The 22,518-nt window shown below is 38.6% G+C and overlaps 1 protein-coding gene across 1 annotated transcript in view; it reads left to right on the top strand.

Annotated features, from left to right (window-relative positions):
• slc23a2 (solute carrier family 23 member 2) overlaps positions 1 to 22,493 on the top strand; it is a 34,960-nt gene extending 12,467 nt beyond the window's left edge. Inside the window, exons 2-15 of the mRNA XM_079250804.1 lie at positions 2,619 to 2,845; positions 4,609 to 4,707; positions 5,663 to 5,779; positions 7,066 to 7,223; positions 11,574 to 11,662; positions 11,880 to 11,947; positions 13,565 to 13,746; positions 14,687 to 14,807; positions 15,332 to 15,488; positions 15,752 to 15,899; positions 15,994 to 16,099; positions 16,380 to 16,647; positions 16,825 to 16,920; positions 18,039 to 22,493. Coding sequence (XP_079106930.1) covers positions 2,741 to 2,845; positions 4,609 to 4,707; positions 5,663 to 5,779; positions 7,066 to 7,223; positions 11,574 to 11,662; positions 11,880 to 11,947; positions 13,565 to 13,746; positions 14,687 to 14,807; positions 15,332 to 15,488; positions 15,752 to 15,899; positions 15,994 to 16,099; positions 16,380 to 16,647; positions 16,825 to 16,920; positions 18,039 to 18,310 — 1,986 coding nt within the window. The 5' untranslated portion in view covers positions 2,619 to 2,740 and the 3' untranslated portion in view covers positions 18,311 to 22,493. The remainder of the gene's footprint in view (positions 1 to 2,618; positions 2,846 to 4,608; positions 4,708 to 5,662; positions 5,780 to 7,065; positions 7,224 to 11,573; positions 11,663 to 11,879; positions 11,948 to 13,564; positions 13,747 to 14,686; positions 14,808 to 15,331; positions 15,489 to 15,751; positions 15,900 to 15,993; positions 16,100 to 16,379; positions 16,648 to 16,824; positions 16,921 to 18,038) is intronic.
• Positions 22,494 to 22,518: the final 25 nt, after the last annotated feature.

The raw sequence follows: 22,518 nt of genomic DNA, 5'->3' as shown, positions 1-22,518 counted from the left end.
TCTATTGCTGCTTCCTCCTTTCCCTTTCTTGCTCCTTCCACACAGATGCTCCCAGCCGCCCAGCTTGACAGGAGTGATGGGATGTTTCAACTAGGTATTAACACCAATCCCAACATATTACACTGCAAGCAGGGGTAGTGGCTTGGGAGGGTGCGTGGGGACTAAAATTTTTACAAAGGTGAAAAAATTGAAAGGGGGACAGCTTAATATGTTTTTTTTAATACTATACTGGCAGAAAGGAGCTGGTGAGAAGTGGACAGACAGATGGAAGATGCAGCATTCCCAAGTTGCACTTAAACTGGCCACTTAGGCTATTAGAAAGTTGGCCCATCTTTCTTTCCTTTTTCTTTCATTGTTATTATTACAAAAAAAAAGTTAAATAATATCACTCTGTATACTTTGTAAACAGAACTAATCAGTATGTGTACATTGCATTATGTAATGATTGTGAACTATAATAAGCTGTAATTACATTAGTCTAGCTTAATGTACAAGTCAATGAAAGTATTATGCATCTTTTTTTTTACCTCATTTTGCTTTGCTCTGTGAGTGTAATTATTTAAATAGTCTAATTTAGTTACTTCAGTCAAACTAATCGGCCTCAGTAGCTGCATCCTTTATTTGTGTTAGACGTTACAGTTCACAGGCTGAGATCGTCCATTCTGGAAAGTTAAAGCATAATTGTCTTTTGCTTTTTCCAGAGTTCTTTGATAATAAGAATTGTACTTTCTCCCATCTATATAATGACCCTGTGACAAGGAACCTGGTTGAGGATATTTATATAAATTTAATCTTTTGGACTTTTCATTTTGGCCTGTTTTTCTATTAATTATGACAATGAATTACATCAAACTCTAAAGGCTTAATGAATGAATTAAAAGAAAATGGAAAAATTCTTATTTTATAAAGAGATATTGGATACTATTGTTGTTTTATAAAAGGCAGAGGTGGTATTACAACCCGTTTTAAAAACAAGGAATGAATGAAAGTTTGATTTGGATTTTAGTGGGCAGCATGAAACCTGATACATTGAGATATATAATTTAGGGGTTAACTCTAATGTAGTGTTGCAACACTTAGCTGACCCTGACCTGTCATATGCAGCTAGTATCTCATTAATGATCAATAAAAAGATGCTGCAATTGAAGCAAACATCTTTTCAGTTTTAAGACAAACTGAGTACAGATGTTTTGCTTGCAGTGTGTATCTGAAGCTCAGCTTTATTAACTGCCTGTTTGTAATAATCATAAGAAAAGTTTTCTTTTCACAAACTGCACACAAAACAATGCTGCTTGTTATGATGCAAGTGAGTTAGGTAATTTAGCTTCAAATCATCAGGACCAAACACATCTAAATCTCTTTTTTTATGTAAGTTATACAGGTCATGTTAGATTGAAATGCAAACTGGAAAAGACTATTTAAGTGCTAACAGTATGAGTAATTATGTCAGCGAGTTTAGCTAACCAGGACCAGAAACATTTGCCTTACTTACACTCGGGTTTTGAAGTGAAGTTGGATAATACTTGAGACACCGAGACCCTTTACTTTTGATTCCAGTCCTTGTTTATGTGTGACGTAGATTTAAAAAAAAATAAATAAATAAAAAGCATGGATTACTTCACAAGTTGTAAAAGTGCAAGTCACAACGGTGAAAAGAGGATCGTGCTGAAGAACACCAATGAATTTGACACACTGCTAGGACTTGGAGAAACCTACCCATGCTTGACAGAACAAACTGACATCCCTCTTTCTGCCTCTGCAGCTTTTTTCATAATCACTCAACTCTAATGACTCCTCTCTTCCTCCCTCTCACACACTTTTGCCAACCTTTTGCATAATCTTTCCTCTCTGTCTTCACTTCTTGTCTCTATCAGACATTGACTTGTTAGTAGCGGCAATTTACTTTGAAACTCAGCACCCAAATAAGTTGTTAAAACCAAAAGGTTTTATGTTCCAGCCAAATATCATTTGATTTATTGAGTTATGCGGTCATGTCTTGGCTGATTTTTCTAAATGGCCTTGTCCATAACATTTTGAAAATAATCATCCTACAGATTATTCTTACGATGGTTGTTTGGCCAAAGCAACAGCTTTGATTGTTTTGGGTTTTGAATGGCTTTTTGTCCAACAGATCATTCAACAGAATTCAGAAAGAAATTCTCAACACTGAGAGGCTGAGACATGCTTCGCTGACAACACCCATCTGATTTTTATCTGAAAAAAACTGCATATTCAGTTATTCAGAAATAGAAATGCATGAGTTGTTTCAACTCGGGATCAGCTGATCACTAAGTGTCCAAACTCTGTAGTTTCTTTTTGTTCTTTTAGCTATTTGTGGGAAACCCAGAATACCTTCACCTGCAACAAAGATAATAGAGAAGCCCCAACGTGAGTAAAGAAAAGAGGAAGCAAAGCCAGGTGTTTGTGTGGTGATCACGGGTTTAGTTCCTCCTTTATTGATTAAATGTGTACTAATCAGCTCTAGTGAATGAAGTACAACACGGCAGGCTCCTCTAGTCTTCTCACATCTTCACGGTAGATTTAGGAGATTAGATGCCTTCGCATGAATCAAAACATTTATCTTTGCCTATGTGTGTTTTTTGTATTTCTCCAAGCAGGTGAGGCACTCCTGGATGATGTCATTGGACTGAATGATTCACCTGCTGCATCCAAATCAGAGCAACAGCCAGGAGTGACTGAAGAAGAAGAGGAAGAGGAGGAGGACATAACGGATGCAAAGATGGGCGTTGGGAAGAATACAACCTCTAAATCAATGGACAGCAGCAGCGAGGGAGGAAAATATGAAGAGGAGACCAAACACGGCGCAGACTTCTACCCTATTCCGGTACAGAGCTCTATTTGATGTCCACACACAGACGCAATCACTCCTCCTCCTTTTGACTTTTACTCGCATGCAGTGCTGGTGTTATTGCTTTTACTTATGATATTCAAAAATCTTATTAAACAATCCTCTTCATGGTCTCTTGTTGTTCATCCATGTCGTTTTTGTGTCCTCTTGGCACCAGGCTGTTGCTTCATGTGGATCAATAGATAAGTTTCCCCCATTTACTATCCTGTCTGAGATCCGCTCATAATCATAAAAACACACTGTATTTTTATATGAATGCACTGGTGTGAATGATCTGGTGTGTTATGGATGAAGTAGAGAATAAGCCGGCTGTAGTTCAGCCCTGGTAGCAGAACAGTTTAGTGAAAAAGGTTGCAAGGCCTGAAATACAGCTATCACTTTACCAGATGATCTACATTTCTGCTCTCACCGCTGGTGTTGGTGACAAAAGAGGCCGAAGAGAGTGGATATGAGAGATTTTTCAGAGGAAGCCTTCAAGAGAATAAAAAAAAAAAAGGTGGCTACATTTTTTTCAGGTATTTGATAAAGAAGCCTCATGAGCGAGGGTTGGGGTTTTTTTTGTTTGTTTGTTTGTTTGTTTTTTTTTGTTTGTTTTTTTTTAAAGGATTTTTGGATACAACTTCACTGGTTTTGACCCAGCATGTCTTATCTTGCCAGTGAGCATTAAAAGATCTCTCTGAATGAGCTGGAAAACCACTGCAGAAGCAGATGCTTGAGCATTTTGTCTTAGTTTGTTGCTTCTGTAATGCTGGGAGAAAGCAAGAATATTTATTTATAGTTTTCCTGATCCATATCTTAGGTGTAAAATAAATAAATAAATCTCTGTATGTTATAAAATAGTGTCAACTAGCAGTTGGAGAATGCTAAATTGCAGTCACACCCAACAACGTTGAGCTGCTCATACATGCATGTGGAAAGAATAATGATTTTCCATATAACAATAACTCTGTTACATGTGAAATAAGTTGCCCTTAGCAACAAGTCTACTGGAAAACAGCCCCGAGCTCTACGTACTAAGAAACGTTTCCATACCTTTCAGTTCATTGATAAGATTTCTGACTTTGCTTTTGATTTATTGTCACGACTCAAGAACGTTGCAGCTGATATTCCACCACTGTCACACAAGTCAACATGCTAAAAACAAAACCTACAAGCAGGCGATTTACATGTTGGTCATGTAGCCTTTTTCAACAATTGGCCTATTTATCAAAACACACCTAACAAGCCAATAAAACTGGATTAATTGCATTTAGAAAGAAATCCAAATGCCATTTATTTATTGCACTATAAATCTTTCTTCAAAGTTCTACCATTCCTGGCTCATTTCTTTTAGAAACTTGAATTGCAAAATGTCTTTTGTGATTTGTTGAAAAAGTTTAGTTTTACACTAAAATTTCCTTCTGAAAGTGTTGTGAAACAGTATTTTTGCTTTCCTGCTCTACTTACCATTTCATCTGGAGAGTTTGACACATTGACAATGTTTTCGACAGATGTGGAAGTCCGACTTGACAGATGACTGTATATCCCACTCAAATATAATGTAAATCCCCCCAGTATTGCCCTTAAACGTTGATTTCCAATCACCACAATGTCTTGTGTTATGTGGCTTTGTGTGCTGGCCAACACTGTGTCAAAGCTAGCATACTCACTCTTCTTAAAGGGAAGTTAGAATTCATACTGCTCAAGTACTACCTTTATTAAAGTAAATCATAAAAATCTTATTATGTTTGTGTGTTTAGGTGGTAGTCAATGGAGTTGGAAGTGCCAGTGGAGACCAAGATACTGAGAACACAGAGCTGATGGCTATCTACACTAAGGAAAATCAGGTCGCAGAAAAGGTAATTTTAGAGGCAACAACAGAACTGAAACAATCCCCCAGTCACATGGTTGTAAAGCTTAGTCAGACAGTAACAAGCTTATACTTGTATGACACTATAATTTTGTTAACCACCGTCAGCATCACGCTTTCAGTGATTCAGTTTTTATTCCCCCTTTTCTTAACCTTTTCTCTACATCCTTTTTTACTATAGCCTCAAACTTTAACAAACTCTTCTTAAACAGTTGGTTTTTGAGAGTTCACGTTCGTGTTGCAGCATCTGATTGAAATGAGTACAAAGACAAGATTGCAAATAACAAATCTTGGAAAAATGTGTTTATCTTAAAGTAAAACCATGATTCTCTTTTTTTCTTTTTTCAAAGTGTCTCCTTTTATAGTTGTTTGTCGAAGTTATATAAATATATAAATAAAAATGAAAACTTTTCTTTGTGATTTTACTAAGCTATCAAACATAGTTTTAGAAACATGGTTACTTTTAAAGTATTTGCACAAAGTTTAATCATTTTATTTGCAGTAAATTCTAAACAATGTCTTCAGTGGTTTAACTACATCCATTGAGGAAAAACCACAAGTTCATTGTGTTTTAAGATAAAACTACTGTAAATGAGATGTGGACTGGAAAAGACTGAGTCACTAATCTATGTCATCTTCCGGTTCAATCCTATTTTCTTTATCACAATGACGGTGCATTTTTCTGGCTCACTCCTCCTTTGTCCCTTCTCAGCCTTTTCAATTTATTCAGTTCAGTCTTCAACTGCTCAGACATGCTGTTCCCACAAGTCTCTGACGTTGTTTCAGCAGTTTTTGTGTAGTTTTCCACAACTTAATCGTACCCGCACAGATTATTTCTGACAGTTACACAATGCTAATATTACAAGAGCAACTGCATGTGTCAATGTTTTGCATTATAAAGATAGTAATGTTTTTTTTTTTTTTTTATGTCATTGTGTGTATAGAGCTCAATGTCTGAGACGCTCGACAGTACAGACAGTATGGATGCACGCAGGATGGATATGATCTACACCATTGAGGACACCCCACCCTGGTACTTGTGTGTGTTCTTGGGCTTACAGGTAAATCCATACAGTAGATTAATTTAACAGCCACCCCCCTTTTCATTTGTTATGTTTTACAGAGCAAGATGTCTCGGTTCAGTGTTTTTCCTCCTACTGCTCACACTATTCATTACACAGCTTAATGTTAATGACAAAAGTGGGTTGTTGCTCCCAGTAGTTATGCTGGTGGTTCAAGAGTGACAACTCACTGTGACAACGGTGTTTGTGTGACACTGGATTTTTTTTTTCTTTATTCCATAATTACTGCTGACAGCATGCACTGCCTAGCCCCCCAAAAAAGTTGCCACCAAAGGAAAAGGTCACACACTATTGTTTCATTGGGCCGCCTTTAGTTTGTTTACTGCACTCACTCACTGTTGCATTTGGACTCATCAGGTCACATGACTTTTCTCCATGCTCCAGAGTCCAATCTTTATGTTTCCCATCTAATTGAAGGCTTTTCTCCAGCTAGCATCACTGATTGGTGGTTTTCTTATGGGTACGCAGCTTTTCAGGGTGTAGTAATACTTTTACTTTCACTACTAAACACAGCCCTGAGTTCTACTGTTGTTTTTCTTCAGTTTGATTTTTTTTTACTAATTTTTTAAATGATTGTTGATCAGAATTGTTAATTTTTTTTGCCAGCCATATTTTTTCCTGAAAGATGTTTGCTGCAATATCCTTCCAGTTTTTTATAATGTGTTGGACGGTTCTTTTTTCAGTTTTAGTAGTTTCTGCTTCTTAGATCTTCCCAGTGATTTGATCCTTCTTAAACAGACCAACATCTTTTCCACAGTAACAGAATATGTCTTTTCACATGTTTGTTTAAGAAACAAGAAGCTCTTCATTGCATCGGTTTGGGTTAAATAACCTGTTGCCAGCTGAAAGATAACTTTCTGTCCAGTTATTCAATAGGAGGCTTTTACTTATTTGCCTAGATGACTATCTTTCTTTTTTTTTCTTGACCAGGCAGTGCATTTTGCCACAGCTTTCCCCTGAGGGATGGAAAATGCAGTGCATTTAACACTTTTCTTGTGGAGCGCTTAAGAGCTCTACAGTAAAGCCACATCCTTTCAGTCACACTTTTTAATTAATTACATTTAGCACTCTACACAAACTCAACACACCAATAGGAGCAATGTGGGCTCAGCATCTTGCTCGAGTACCAGGAATAGCTGTGGTGTTTTCATGCACCACTCTCAATAAACCAATGAAATCGTTTACAACCATTAAAGCTTTGACAACAGAAACATGTCACTTAAAGACAAAAAAAGGAAATACAACAAAGTGTCTTATCTTTCCAGCACTACTTGACATGCTTCAGTGGAACTATTGCAGTGCCATTCCTCCTCGTCGAGGCAATGTGCGTCGGTTTCGATCAGTGGGCCACCAGTCAGCTCATTGGGACCATCTTCTTCTGTGTGGGGATCACCACCCTGCTGCAAACTACCCTGGGTTGCAGGTAAAAAAAAAGTTATTTTGCAGCAACACCTAGTTGCTTCAACACATCCTTTTTGTGATTTTCATCCAACTTTTTTCAGCCACTTTCACTGCTGAATACTGCCATTCATCCCAACTTCTAGTTTTCTTCTGTTTCCTCTTTAGTCCTTCTCTTAATGTCTCTGCTGAGTTTTTTTTTTTTTTGTTGTTGTTTTTTTTGGTTTTGTTTTATAAGTAAGAATGACTTTAAGCTGACTTTCGCTATGCTTGCTCAGCTTCCCAGTTACATTGTAGGTTCCTTGTTTTGTCCACGTGACTACAGCTGTCTAAAAATTCAACCAGAAACTAGAACTTTCTGTTTTTACTTTCAGACTCAGATGACAAAGTTGAAGGCCAAGATATTTTCCAAACTAAACAACTAAGAACATTTACTGCTGAGGAAGGAGTTAGATTTGGTTCCAGAGTTTCTTCACTTCTGGGCAAGCGATTCGAAAAACTCTGAAGCTATAATTGATTAAATCCACTGGCAGTGGTTTGTGAGAAGCTTGTGTATTTGGAAGACCCACTTTCAGACATACCAGAGCACACATGTCAAGAATAACTCACTGACCCAGTTCTCACCAATGTGCTCTGTTGATCTCATTTTAGTTGTTTTTGAAAGTGCATATTTTTCTTCATGTCACCCTGCTTACAAACTATGCGTACCTTTCCTCTGTTCTTGCTTATGTTGATGAGCAACCTGTTTATCTATAAATCTTTCTATTTTTGGCTATTCACTCTTTCACTTATATAAAGTTGTTTGTATAGAAAGTGATGTGAATGTTTCGTAACCTTTGATTCACTTGATTGAGCTCAGAGTTTTATCAGTCCTCCTTTGTGTCCATTAACAAACAACTGTGATGACACACCATAGGTTGCTATGGATATTATCCCATCTTTCAGGGTGTTACTTTAATGAAAACATCTTCGGCTAGCATTAGATGTTATTTTTCTTTCATAAAAGAGGATCAGTTCCAAGATGTAAACTGTCTCATCTCCCTTCCCTTTAATAAAAGTAATCTTTCCATTTTGTCACAACAGATTCTTTAGGGCTCATTAATCGTTGCTAAGGTGCAGTAGCCACGTCATCAAAACTGCCTCATTCAGATGAAGGCAAGACAGCTCCAAGGCCCTGACTTATGTCCTTATGAACACAATGTGCAAGCACTGTACTCTTCTTCCTCCTTTTTATTCCTGGAAGCTCAGGGAATAAAACTAGTATATCTCAGTAAACCTAAAATCTATTACCGTTTTATTCAAACTCCACAGTTTTGGTGGTCTTTTCTTATGTTGATCCTTTTCCCACTATCATATCACATCTCTCATAGTCACAGTAGTCACTTGTTTGATCACCTCCTTAAAAAAACCTGAATAACTGGGTATTATTTTATATCTTCAGTTTTTATGTAATTCAGCCATGAAGTCTTTTTTTTAATACCATGTGCCTTACTCTGTTCATGTTATGGCAAAATATATAAAACTGTAAAATAACATCAGATTTTTAACTTACAGGGAAGAATTTGCTGTGCTTTTTTTGTTCAGTTTGTTTTAGGAGCAGCTTATATGAAGCGCTTAGTGAAGATGTTGCCCTCTACAGGAGCGTAACACAAACTACAATAGCTTGCACCTTGCAACATTGCAACTTTACACTTTTACACTTTTAAATGTTTATTTTTTTACCAATTAGTCTGAAGGCTTTAGTTTCCTGAACACTGTCTTTCTTGCGTGTCAGATTTCCTTAGATTTATAGATGAACTGGTGTAATTTGTCAGGACAAGCTGAACTTATGTGTGCTCTTCTGTTAGTAAGTCACATTGAAAAAGTTAAAAACTGACAGGATTTTTACTTTTTTTTTTTTTTTTTAATTTATTGTGTTTTTAGCTGGGCTCTTTCACTTTGTTTTTTCCAGATGTGTTGCCAAACAATCCATTTGTAAAACCACAATGATGCATGTCTTTCTGCATACATTTCTTAAAAGTAAAAGGCTTTGGTTTCTAGAAACTATAATCTACAATATGAATGCAAAGGGATCATCTACAGACTTTGTTATAGGTTTTTGGCTCCCAAGTTAAGAAGTTATATAAGTTGTTATTTTTTTGTTCCTCTCTAACCCAGTTCTGACTTGTTCTCAGACACAAACAAGGACACACAAGAGTCTGGTCTTGGCCTTAACGTGAATGGCATTCCTGTCACACCAGCAGCCCACTCTCTCTGAGGCAGGGCTTAGCTGAGGTGACAGACAGTGCTTATCTGTCCATCTCTCTGTATATTACTGTCTCTAAAGAAATACCACGGAATAGGAATCGAGGGAGGGAGAGTAGGAAGCGGGGAGAAGGGAGACACAATTGGAAAATATCCACCGTCAAATCCGGTAGTCTGTTTTTTACTCATTTTTGTACACACAGATCATTGAGGTTTGTTTTGTTTATCATGCTGTCATTAGAAATATTTACTTTGTTATATAATAATAGTCACTGAGCAACATTAAAGTGGTAAGCCTAGTCTTTATTTTAGCCCTAAAACAATCCTGCCTTTCTGCACTGTTTTTAATATATAAAATGCAACTTTATAATCAATTTAGCACTGTTTATCTCATTAAGCTTAAGAGTTCTTACAACACATCTTCTTGTACAACTATCTACCAAATACACACACTTTGCCAGAATTAATGTGAGATTTTATATGTTCAGTGTAGGAACATGCTCTTGTACAGAACATATCTGCATATAGATTTCCTCTGGATTTTCTTATCCTTTACTCTTTTTTTTCCACTTGGAAAGCTCTTTTAAACAGATTATCTATTATATACATGAAACCAGTCATAATCTGTTTATTAAGCACGGTAATCAACTCTGATCACAAGATGCCACATGTGAGGATATAATCTGAAGTGAGATAATGTGGGTATGTGATGGTGAGGAATATGAAAACATGCATGGCGGCAGAGAGATAGATGGACAAGGGAATATGCAGTGGGGTTCGATTGTCATGGTTCCAAATGAAGCCACTCTTCCAAGAAAGGTGAAGCTCACGTGTGCATTACACCCATGCATCCTGGCTGTGTGTGCAGCTGCCTTCTGGAAACATGTGACCTGTGGAGTACACCTGGATGTTACATTTAAAATGTTGTTTTACTTCATTTTTATTTTTGTGCCTCACTTCTCTCACAGTGAGAAAGTTGATGGAGGAGATATATATATCTTACCATTCCTTAGAAAGCAGATGCTTTTTTTCCAGATGTTTTCTTTTGTTTGTTTGGGGGTTTTTTGTGTGTAGTTTGGTTTTCATTTCTATTTTTAACCAGTCAAAAGTCCACCCCTCCAATCCCTGAACTGGATATAGTGGATAACATGGGAAAAAAAGTACTGATGGAAAGAAAAGTATTCTTCCTCTTTCCTCTTTGGCTGTTCCATTCAGTGGTCACCCCAGTGAGTGATATGCCTCTGTCTCTAAGACATTAAACTGATATTTGATTTGGCCTTTGTTTTATTCAGGCTTGGCACAAGGCAGACAGTCGCTTGTCCCCCCTTGGGCTGCACTGGCGGATGAAAACGCATTACAATGGATTGTTACGCACCATTTTCTCTGTTTTACTGACCTCACAGTAGTCAGCAGCAGACTCTCTGTCTGCGACTTTAAGCAAGTGGTTTTGTTGGGTTTTTTGTTTGTTTGTTTAGTCTTTATGCTGAAATCTGAAATGATTCTCTGCTTAACTTTACCCTCAGCAGTCTGCAGGCTAGATGTCTGAAATTAGTTATGGATTCTTTCAACACTATGTTGGAGGATGAGGGATCCAGAGATGCATACTTAACAAGAAAACCATGATCCCAAACAAATAAAAACAATGAAAAAGATGTAACTCTGGTTGAAAGCAACAGCGTGAGAAGTAGAACCGGCCTGGGGAAAAAATCTCACTTAGAAATTATGTTTGTCACCTTTAAAACATTATCATTGTCTTCCAAACATGACCGCTGTTTATTCTGTTACATTAATCTATCACATGTGTTTTCTGTTGATGTGTAAAATTGTTTTTATTGTAGCTCCAGTCCAGTAAACAAATACGAGCTTCAGCTTCTTCAGTCTGTTGGATAAGCAGCTTTCTGTCTCAGAATCTGCCTCTCTAATATTGAGCATGAATGATATGGGTGTTTTCCAAAGAAGTGTTCAGTTTTTATAGTTCTTTTATTCACATTAAAGCTCCAAGTCCTGCTAAATGAGGAAGGTTTTGAAAACTTGCAAGATGGTGTGAACTCTGCATCCCACACTGATGCAACCACAGGGTTTCTCTGCTAATTCTAAATGTCATTCCTAAATTGGAGTTTGTTGTCTTTAGGTTGCCTTTGTTCCAGGCCAGTGCTTTTGCCTTCCTTGCACCAGCCAAAGCCATCCTGTCACTGGATAAATGGAAGTGTAACAACACAGGTAACACTTGCCACAATCTTAATCTGGTCATTACAGATACTCCAAACAATTAAAACAAATGAAAAATGTGGTTATTCATATCTTTGTTTGCCTTGATCAAAACTCCAAGAAGTTCTGCAAATAGAGCAGAAAATCAAATAAAATGCACATCTTCAAGTTCACACACAACTTTATTTATTCTGTCTAACTTTTTATTCTTTTCTTTTTCCATGACCAGACCTTCCAGTACTGAATGGGACGGAGCTTCTCAATACAGAGCACATCTGGCACCCCAGGATACGAGAGGTGAGACAAACGGAAAACCTCACATGGACTTATATTGGAGGACTCGTGTTGGATAACAAGAAAAATCATGTTGTAAAACACTTCCTTGTGGAAAGATGGGTTGAGTTTGTTGGAAAGAAATTCTGTGTAAAGTATTCAGTTTAAGTAACTCCTTACACAACAGCTTTTTTTCCCCTACTACTTATTGAATACGGAGCATTTCATAACCAAGTTTTTGAGCACTTGCACTTTGAGTGTGGTGTGTTTGTTCAGACAGAGAAATCTTTGTGTATGTCTGCAGGGTTTGGCTTTGGATGAAAGATGCTTTTGATTTGTGTTAACCTTTTCAGTTTGCGTAAGCCCGTTGAGTAATTGTTTTTTATGTGACGTGAATGAGACAAAACTCAATCAGGCTGAATCAAATTGTGAAGTCTGTGTGATGAAAGGCAACAGAGGAGAGCGTAATCAGTGTTATCACTCACAACACTGATTCTGTTACTGCATGTAATCCAACCATGGCATTGACGGCTGGCGGTTATTTCTGATTCATAAATGAGATTGTACAAATTCTGTATAGATGAGATTTCTGTTGTTGTTTGGGGAAAGGAAAATGAAAATGTGGATGTGTGCAGGGTGTTTCTACAGGCTGCTGGTCAGCAGAGGTAGTAAGTGCTGATTCACTGCTGCAAAGCAAACATTTAGTGTTATTGATCAGCGCCGAGCTGAATTTTGTCTCAGGAACTGTGTAGTCACTGCTTTGCTTGCTTCATTCATAAATTATGTGTACTTTTTTATTCTGATGTGATGCAGGGGTGTCCAAAGTCAGTCCTCAAGGGCCTGCAGCTTTTCCGTGTATCCCTGCTCCAACGCACCTGGCTTCCATTAAATGGATCCAACAGCCAATAACGTGGCTCATCGTGTACAATGACAGAATTATTAGTCAACTGTGTTGGAGCAGGGATACATGGGAAACCTGCAGGATTGTGGCCCTTGAGGACCGGAGCTGGGTTAGGGTTAGAGATGAAGGATGAAGATGTTTCATTACCGGTAGTTTCTTCTTTTTACTCAAATATCTAACATTACACTTTAAAAATCCATGTTAATGAAGCTAAAAATTTAAGAAAATGTGATGGAAAAAAGCTCAGACATTAAACAAATCTTAAGGGTTGATTTTTAATATCTTTCTATTTTGTTTTACTTATATTCAGTCTTTACATGTGGTACCTATGACATCCAGTAAATGTATGATTTCACACAAAATATCCTACTTCAGTACTAATAACATTTGCACCACAATGGTATACTAGTAGACAACACTGTAAGGAGATAGTATACAGTAACTTGATGATAGGGTGAAATGTTTCAGGTTGTATTTCAACAGCATTTACTGTGTCTTGGAAATGTTGAGATAGACTGAAAGCAACAGGGTTAACTAATCAACAAACAAATTAAATTGAAGATGGATGAAAGTGGACATCTAAGCCACTCAGGAATCTGTTTCCGGTGAGAATTACTGTCTTTTGGATGGAGGGTTGATTGAATAAATTAACAGACATTTTATAAGTTCTTTAATAATCTTTTTTCTCTTTGTTTTCCCAATCAGCATTTCTTACACGTCCCTGTTTCTTGTCCCCTCAGATCCAAGGAGCCATCATTGTGTCATCCCTCATTGAGGTTTGCATTGGAGCTCTGGGTCTGCCAGGGATGCTGCTGAAATACATCGGACCTCTGACCATCACTCCAACTGTGGCCCTCATCGGGTTGTCGGGCTTCCAGGCTGCAGGAGAGAGGGCTGGAAAACATTGGGGTATTGCTATGCTGTAAGTACAGGCCATCATACCAAAATATGCATTTTCAGTTATCATTTAGAAATATATTAAATTAAATTGAACCTAAATCCCATTTCCTTGTTAACCTGTGCAGCAAGAGAACACTGCGTTTGGCTGTAATGATTGTACAGAAATTGTAGTTTTTATAACCTGACACTGTTTGTTCTGCCATGAAAGTTGTCTCCAGTGTAAACCACTGAAACTACATGATTTACAGCTGTTTGTTTTTTATGCAAAATATATATTACAAGACTTATATGTTTCGATAGATAGATAGATAGATAGATAGATAGATAGATAGGTATACTTTATTAATCCTGAACACCAGCTGCTTGTGCACTCATAAAAGGAACTTTCATACAAAGTGAACAGGTTGAATAAAAACATCTACTGAAATCAATAAATAAATATAGTAAAACATAATAAGTGAAATAACACCTAATGATAATAACAGAGGACATTACATTATCTGGACTATTTTAACTGAACTGCATGAGAAAAAATGTCTTCTGGACGTCATCTGTTTAAGAGGATTTAACAGAAGGACAAACTACTGTATTGCTATGATTGAGGTAGATACTGATTATGTGTTGTGTATCTTTTTGTTTTTATGAAAACGAGATGTTGCATTTCATTGTAGTGATATTCAGGTGACATGACATCAGCTCCTGCTGCGTCATTGTTTTTGGCTGGAGAGCCTCTGTTCTTGCTCCATGGGGACAGAGGATATGTGCCTATAATTGCCACTGATTTTCTGAGGCAGTTAGGATAATTGATTGGCTATTTAGCCTCTGGAGTCATAGTCAGGCAAAGAAAGGACTAAATGGAACATACTTGTACAGGATTAGTTTCTCACTAGAGAATTGTAATAAGTGCAGGAAATGATGACACTGTGATTTGCCCAACTGATTTGCCCTGTTTGTGTCTGCAGGACTATCTTCTTGGTGCTGCTCTTCTCTCAGTATGCCAGAAACGTCGACTTCCCCCTGCCGGTCTACAGAGCCAAGAAAGGCTGGACCTCTTATCGGCTGCAGGTCTTCAAAATGTTTCCTGTAAGTACCAGCTTTGTGCCTTTTGAACAACCCAAGTTCAGTCTCACGTTTTAATTCTTCAGTTTTAACCTTTTAAGGTCTTGTAAAGAATTTACTTTGGTTTTTTACAGCTGTGTGCCTGTTAAAGTTGAGTTATTCAGCAGAGCTAATCTCATTCTCCCTGGGAAGTGACTGGAGAGTGTGTAAATCAGTCTGTTTCTACCCTCTACTGGACAAATACTTAAAAGCACTGTAAAGGCCAGTTGGTCTGATTTATATCTGTCTCATCAAAAGGTGTGACATGGCCAGTCTGCTTTGTATTTACAAAGTTTAAATGAAGCCTTGGAAGCTTCAAACAAGCTGCAACACATTGAAATTCACTCTTAACATCGCTGGTTCTCTATAACAGAAAGAAAGTTAAATTAATTGAATCCAAATTATCCCTTTTTTTTTCCTAGAAGAGATAACTAAGCTGAAGTGACACAATGTGTTTCCCCCGCCCCAGTTTGAATACTGCTAAACCTTCACCTGTCTCTTGTCCCCAGATCATTATGGCCATCCTGGTGTCATGGCTGCTGTGCTTCATTTTCACGGTGACCGATGTTTTCCCACCAGAGAAGGACAAGTATGGTTTTTACGCACGCACAGATGCACGCCAAGGAATCCTCTCAGCTGCGCCGTGGTTCAAAGTCCCCTATCCTCGTAAGTCTGCTGAGATTGGACAACAAAGAGGGAGCTGAAAATGGTGGCATACACCAGCTGCAGACAGTTTGATAGCGAAGAGGAAGAATTATGTTGTTGAGAGACAGCTTTAAAACAGCAGCTTTGATCTGCCAGTGACATTCAGAAAGCAGAAGTTTACATGCAGTAGGCGGAGTTTGGTCATCATGTTTACCATAAAGAGGAAGCTTGTTAAAAAGCAGATGTTTCTCAGCTCTGACCGGCTTGTGCTCTCGCTTCCACAGTACAGTGGGGGACGCCCACTGTAACAGCTGCCGGTGTGATTGGCATGATGAGCGCCGTGGTTTCAAGCATCATCGAGTCAATTGGAGACTATTACGCCTGCGCTCGGCTCTCGTGTGCACCACCTCCTCCCATCCATGCCATCAACAGGTATTCTTCCCGGCGCTGCATTTGTCCATGTGGTACTTCCCAGGCATGACGCTGTATTTGTGTTACTTATGCTGCTCATCCTCTGTCTCTCCAGGGGCATATTTGTAGAGGGTATTTCCTGTGTGCTGGACGGCCTTTTCGGTACAGGAAATGGCTCCACATCCTCCAGCCCTAATATAGGCGTCCTGGGAATTACAAAGGTAACATACAGCTACTGTTTACATAGTTCTTTTGTTGTGTTTTGCTGCAACTTTGAAATATTTTCAATTTAAGAGCTGTATGTTAGCACAAATGTCAGAATCATTATCTGTAATTCACCCTAAACTCATGAGAATTTGCTTGTATGCAGCTTGGCAGCACCAACAAACATCTATTTTAAATGTTGAATAATTTAATTTCTTTTCTTTGTAGGATTCTAACATTTCTATGCCAATAAGATCTGAAATATTTCTCTTTTCTGCTCTCTGATTGGTCCTTCAGGTGGGCAGCAGACGTGTGATCCAGTATGGCGCTGCCATGATGCTGCTGCTGGGCCTTGTGGGTAAATTCAGCGCTCTGTTTGCCTCTCTTCCTGACCCTGTCCTGGGAGCCCTGTTCTGCACCTTGTTTGGAATGATTACAGCGGTGGGACTCTCCAACCTGCAGTTTGTCGACCTCAACTCCTCCAGAAACCTCTTTGTATTGGGCTTTTCCATCTTCTTTGGTCTAATGCTGCCAAGCTACCTCAAACAGAACCCGCTGGTCACAGGTGAGTTTTAATGTCACGTTTACACCCTCACTAAGACCTGGTGTCTGTGCAGTCTTGTAGAAGTGTTTGACTTGTTTGAATTAACATAATATACTTGCTTGACTGACATCAGGGTGGTTAGAATTTCAGAATATCACATACTGCAGATGCTGATCATCACATTTTTATCTTTCTCAGGCATAGTTGAGATTGACCAAGTGTTGAACGTGCTCCTCACCACTGCGATGTTTGTCGGAGGTTCTGTTGCCTTTATTTTGGATAATACTATTCCTGGTAAGAACTTCTGTCCAATTTCTGAATGTTGATATTTATGCTGATGTTTAAGTTTAACAGTGATTGACGGGGTTGTAATCATGACAGCATACTGGTACTGGGTTACACAAGACTTTACGAAGGGAGAAAATAACCATTTGGCTGTGACTGCCAAGCAGGTACAGATTTGCATAGAAAGGCGGAGCTCGGCGACTTGGTTGTAAGCCTGATCGTTGGGATACGTCAGTGGGAGAGCCGGAAGACACGGCTGGGAGGAGGAGGCCTAGGGTTAAACCTGCTGCCACCCGGAGAAGTGATGAAGGATGGATGGACGAAAACACATCTGTGGCTTTCTGCTTTTATTTTGTTTTTGTTTTTTTGTTACTTGGGGTTTTTTTTGTTTTTTTTTTACTTTATTCATATTTTGTAATTTTTTAAAATTTGGATGTTAACTTAAGAAGAAAAAAGTTCAAATAAGAAAGAAAAATGCTTGTAATAACACATCCAACTCATTCCCAGATTGTTAAATACAAAATGCAAATTCACATACTACAGCTATCCAGGGGGTAAAAGCAGTCTCCATCAGTATTTATGTATTTTGCAGCAGCGACTTAAAAAAAGGAAACACAATGAGAATATATGTTGATATGAATAATAATATTAAATTGGCTTTATTTAAAAAAAAAAAAAAGACACGACATAAAATTTTTAGCAAATTTGTCTTGTGGGCAGGGAAACATGTTTTTTCTGCCAGTTCATGGTCGTCTTGTGTGTTAAATAGTGTAAATAAGGAGAATCGTCATGAGAAATTTTGAAGCTCGTCTTTTGTAGCAAACGTTTTCTTCTCTGACAGTAAAACATGAATGTTGCTCTGAGCCCGATACTTTAACCAGAGCTTAATGAGATGATGTTTGACTTTTTCCTTCCAAAAAGACTGACTAGAAGCTACAACACCAGAGACGTGATCACTCATAACTTCTCCCCATTCCCTCCAGCAGCATGGCCGAGGGACACTTTCTCATCGCTTTGTTTCCTTGTGTTCAGACAGAGGAATCGTCTGTGATCATGTTTCTTCATAGTCTTGGTTTTAATTTGTGGATTTTAAGGACATCACGATCAATCTTTTCCTCTAACCCCAGGTTCTCCTGAAGAACGAGGCATCAGGAAGCTGAAGCGAGGTTCTGGTCTCAGTGCGGCAGAGCTGGAAGGGATGAGATCTTATGATCTGCCTTTTGGAATGGACTTCATCCGCAGACACTCAGTCTTTAAGTACATCCCCATCAGTCCTGCGTTCACAGGCTACCAATGGCTACAGGAAACCAGCAAATGTAGAATGGGACATGGGGAATTGGTGAAGGGAGGAGGAGCAGGAGGGGAAGGAGACGCCACGCCAGGAGAGAGCCGAGTATAGCCAACGGGCTGGAGAAATCTTAAACATGGCTGTATTTGGGGAGCAAGGGATGGTACACTAAGATGTAATGATGGGAAAGTGGAGCACAGCGGCAACGCAGGACTTGTGAAAGAAAATTTGTTGCACCACCACCCCCCCCACCCCCGTCAATGTGTTTCCTTAAGCTTAGTGTATGTCTTTTCCCACCTCCCACTATGCTACTTTTGAAGCATGCTATAGCAAATCACAGCATGCTATAAAAGATGTCACCATGCAAAGGTGAGTTGGTGTGTGTGCAGTATGCAGCAGGATAAAACGGGTCTGTCTGTGCTATGATTTACTTCCATAAAGAGACAGGTGGACATCGGATAATGAACCCTAAATGTCTCGTTTCGCTGACTCACACCGGCTGCTAACCTGCGCTCTGCATTTTGTAAAACATTCCACAAAATCAAAATGGTGGATTGTCTACATGAGCAGATTATTTCAATTGAGCAACATCTTATGAGTCATTTGCCTTTAAACTTGTTATGCAACAACATTAGAGATACATGCACACACACCAACAGCCTCAGTAGAAGTAGTTTAAAGGCTACAGTGCACGACATGGGGTCATGCAGACTGATGGCAGTAGTTTGTCAGGTGCCCTTAGAAATGCAGAGTGATTGTGAGATTTATTTTTGCACTATCTGCCTCCCAAGTTCAAAACTAGAATGTTATTTCACAGCCCCCCCTCCACCTTTTCTTCAGTCTTCACAAATCCACAAAGCATCACAACACATCCACTCATTTCACACTAAAATGACCTTATATCTTTATTTTTTTATGTAAAGTGCTAATATTCGCAAGACTTCCCACATGTCTAGACATGAAGATCACTAACACCAGTTTACAACTCCTTACAATGTCAGTATTATGCATGAGTTACTTTAAAACAGAAAAAAGAAAGAAAGAAAAGTCAGTCTTATATAAATACATTTGTCTCATTGAGCTTCTAAATGGCATTTAAGTTGCTTTATGTTACTTTGAGCTTTATTTGCTGACCTTTTTATTTGCTTTATATGTCAACTCTTGCATAATGAAACAAGCTTTTTAAACTGTCATGGTAACAGCAGTGCATTTGTTAAAGCTACAGTGACGCACACATTAAAGGACACGTGGCCTTGTCAGGGAGACTTGTTTATACAGCGAGCGATGGATTCAAGCAAAACTGAATGCTTTTAATCCAGTGACTGAAGAGATGTTTGATCCTCTGGATCTTTTCTCACTTTTTTTAAGGCTTTATTTGTTTTATTTTGTTTTTAGCAGAAATGTGCTGCTATCCAATATCAGTTTGTGTTTCCATCAGTATGTTTTGCATATTTGTAGTAAGAAATAAGAATGATTTAAGTTTAAAGGTTTTTATTCCCTTCTGTGTCCACTTATAGCAATGTCTTTAGCTGCTTTCATTATTTGAAAGCTGTTGATGACTTTCTTCACATTCCTCCTCCGTTTTCAGACATCTGCGTACATCCTTCTCTCACCTCCATGCAGTTTGACTGCTGGTGTTTGTTGTCTGATGCTGCTCAGACTTCAGCAATGCCTTTTAATGCTAAACCTTATAAATCAAGGCGTGACCTCAGAGAGATAATCTGACAACATCATGTACCTCTGCTGTTTTAGTTGAAATACTGTGTTTTAGAAAGCCCCCTTGGTTCACAGCAGAGAGGAAAGGCTTAACTACAGCTGAGAGTTTACTGAACCAAAATGCTAGCAGTCCTTTATTCTGTTCCATATACCAAAACTTTAAACATCTAAGGTTAGTTGCTACAGAAAAAATGTTCCTAGTTTTCTCTTGCTTGAACTATTTATTTATTTATGGGAAAGTTGTTGAGTGATTTCTATCAGACGGCTTGATTGTCCCAGTGTGGCAAAGTGTTGAGCATGTCAATCAGTTTTACGCATTTACGCCCTGGAAATGCTGGTGTCCTGGTGTTTGACTGCTTCTTCTCTGCCTCCGCTACAGTCAGTCCTTTCAGAGACACTGAGGTTATAAGGAGGAGATTTCTACTGTGAGAGTTAAGTTGCTTCTATTTCATTCCATTCATGGCATGTTGTGTTTTAAAGCAATAGGAAATCACTTTGAACTGCAGTTGGTTTCAGCTTTTAGAGTCGTGCGTTTTTCCAGCAAGTACTGTTTGCACATGAAACGGTGCCAAGAGGATCATGGTCTGAGGGAAGACTTCTCACCATCCTGGAGTCCTAAAACGTCACTAGAGATCACACTCAGCTGATATGAACGTTGTGAAGACAAGTTACTGAACTGCTTTGACTATTCTAGTATCTGACTGTGGCTCCATTTGTGACCTCCTCTGATTTGTTGGTTTTGGATATCCTCTTAGAAAACTGTTAAAATCCAACCTGGTTAAAATCCACAGACTGGTGCTCCTCTATTTTGCTAAATTTGCAGCCAAACAGTGGTGTCTTGCTTAGGGCCATCCCATTCATTCTTTATTAGATAAGAATTCATTTTTCATTTCAGTTATCGTGTTTGTATGCTCATTTTATCTGTTGTTTGTTTACAGGCATGATTTTCATGATCTACATTCATCTGAAGAAGAATGACCCATTTATTGCCTGTGTGACCATTGTAATAAATAGTTATTTAATCCAGATGACATGTCTATGCCTGTTGGGATGGACATAATTTGCGTGTTGGGAGATTTAACCAACAACTTCAACGTACAAGTAAAATTCAGCCGCCACAAACCACGAGTCAGGAGATGCTATTCGATGGTCATTGAGACAGATATGTGGCCATGTTTAGTCTCTGTGCACCTAAAGTACCAGCTGAAGCTCAAAGGAGGAAATACCTTTGAGATGTTAATGGGAATTCTCCATTCTGTCAGATTTCCTACAAATTAAAAAGAAACCATCCTCCTAGTTGTTGCCTTAAAATAATTATTTCAAATGTTGAGAAGCTTGGTCTCAAGGACAGATTCTCAGATGTGAAATGATCATTTTATCATGCTCTGTGTTGGTTTATTTGGTGTTTTTAGTTTTGTTGGTTCCAGGAAGCTGAAACCATCGTAGCCTTATGTTGCTACTCTTCTGTCTTGTTACTTTTTATCTCTGTGTAGAGAGGAAGGAGGGAAATCGAAGGGGAATGCTACCTGACAGAGGTCTGGCTGGCTTTGAAGTTGGAACTTGGGACTGTCTAGTGTGCAACCAAACTACACAGCTGTCCAGTTCATCATAGCTTTAGAACTCACAGTGATGTGAAGTGTGTTGTTGAGGAAATGTCCAAATGTCTATTTTGGATTTCAATCATTTCCTCATTAAATATAAAACGATATGACATCAACCTGGATGGATGTAAGAGCCATCAATTTAAGAAGTGCTGAAGTCACAAAATAAAATCTAAATCCACTATATGTTGGCCTTGTTCAGAACTAAATACGAAGCAGCACTGGTGACGTTGTTTGTGTGTTATCAGCATATCAGCTGCTATTTTGTTTCTTTAAACATTCTTGTCTGCATTGCAATGATTCTCCAGGAGCTAACAATGATGAAGCTGAAGTCAGACAAACCACCACCTGTCACAGCCTCTGTCTGAGAGATGGAAGGAGTTTGGTGTAAATCCTTCAGTGGGTGGCATGCACACAATAATAACCTGCGCAACACATGACCTTGTTTCTGTGTCATACAATGTCCACACAGCTGGCACTTCTCCTGTCACATCCCAGCCTCTCATCTCCCTGCATACTCTGTCTCACCCAGTGTTACTGCATTAAGTATATACTGATGTCCTGTCATCTTTGGTGTACCTGGTTACTCCCCAAGATACCTTACTGTTCATGTTTCTGGATGCAGGAGGAGACACCTGCTGGTCACCTTATTAAGAGCCTGCTGGTCATTGGCAGCTAAGTGATTCTGCCTTATAACTAAATGTAAAGATTAATATTGGGTTTTCCATGTGCCTAAAAGCAGCAGAGAGGTGATTTTATCATGCCTCCTTTGTGTTTTATTTTTAATTATTTAAAGAATCTATGCACATGTTTGTGCATTTTGTATTTAGTTGTTACAGAAGTCCATTTACAGTTTAAAAAATTTAATTTAATTTAAAAAAAAAAAAGTTTTCTGGCCATGTTTTTACATTCATGGCAATTTAACCAACAAATGGCTCTTAAGAAGGTGTCCATAGGGTAAATAACACAAAGACATCTATCCCTTTCAGTTATTTTGAAGGG

This window comes from Telmatherina bonti (genome assembly GCF_933228915.1).
Source record: "Telmatherina bonti genome assembly, chromosome: 13".
In the NCBI taxonomy this organism is placed as follows: Eukaryota; Metazoa; Chordata; class Actinopteri; order Atheriniformes; family Telmatherinidae; genus Telmatherina; species Telmatherina bonti.
The sequence above is the reverse complement of the archived record's forward strand: the minus strand, read 5'-3'. Positions and strand labels throughout refer to the sequence as shown.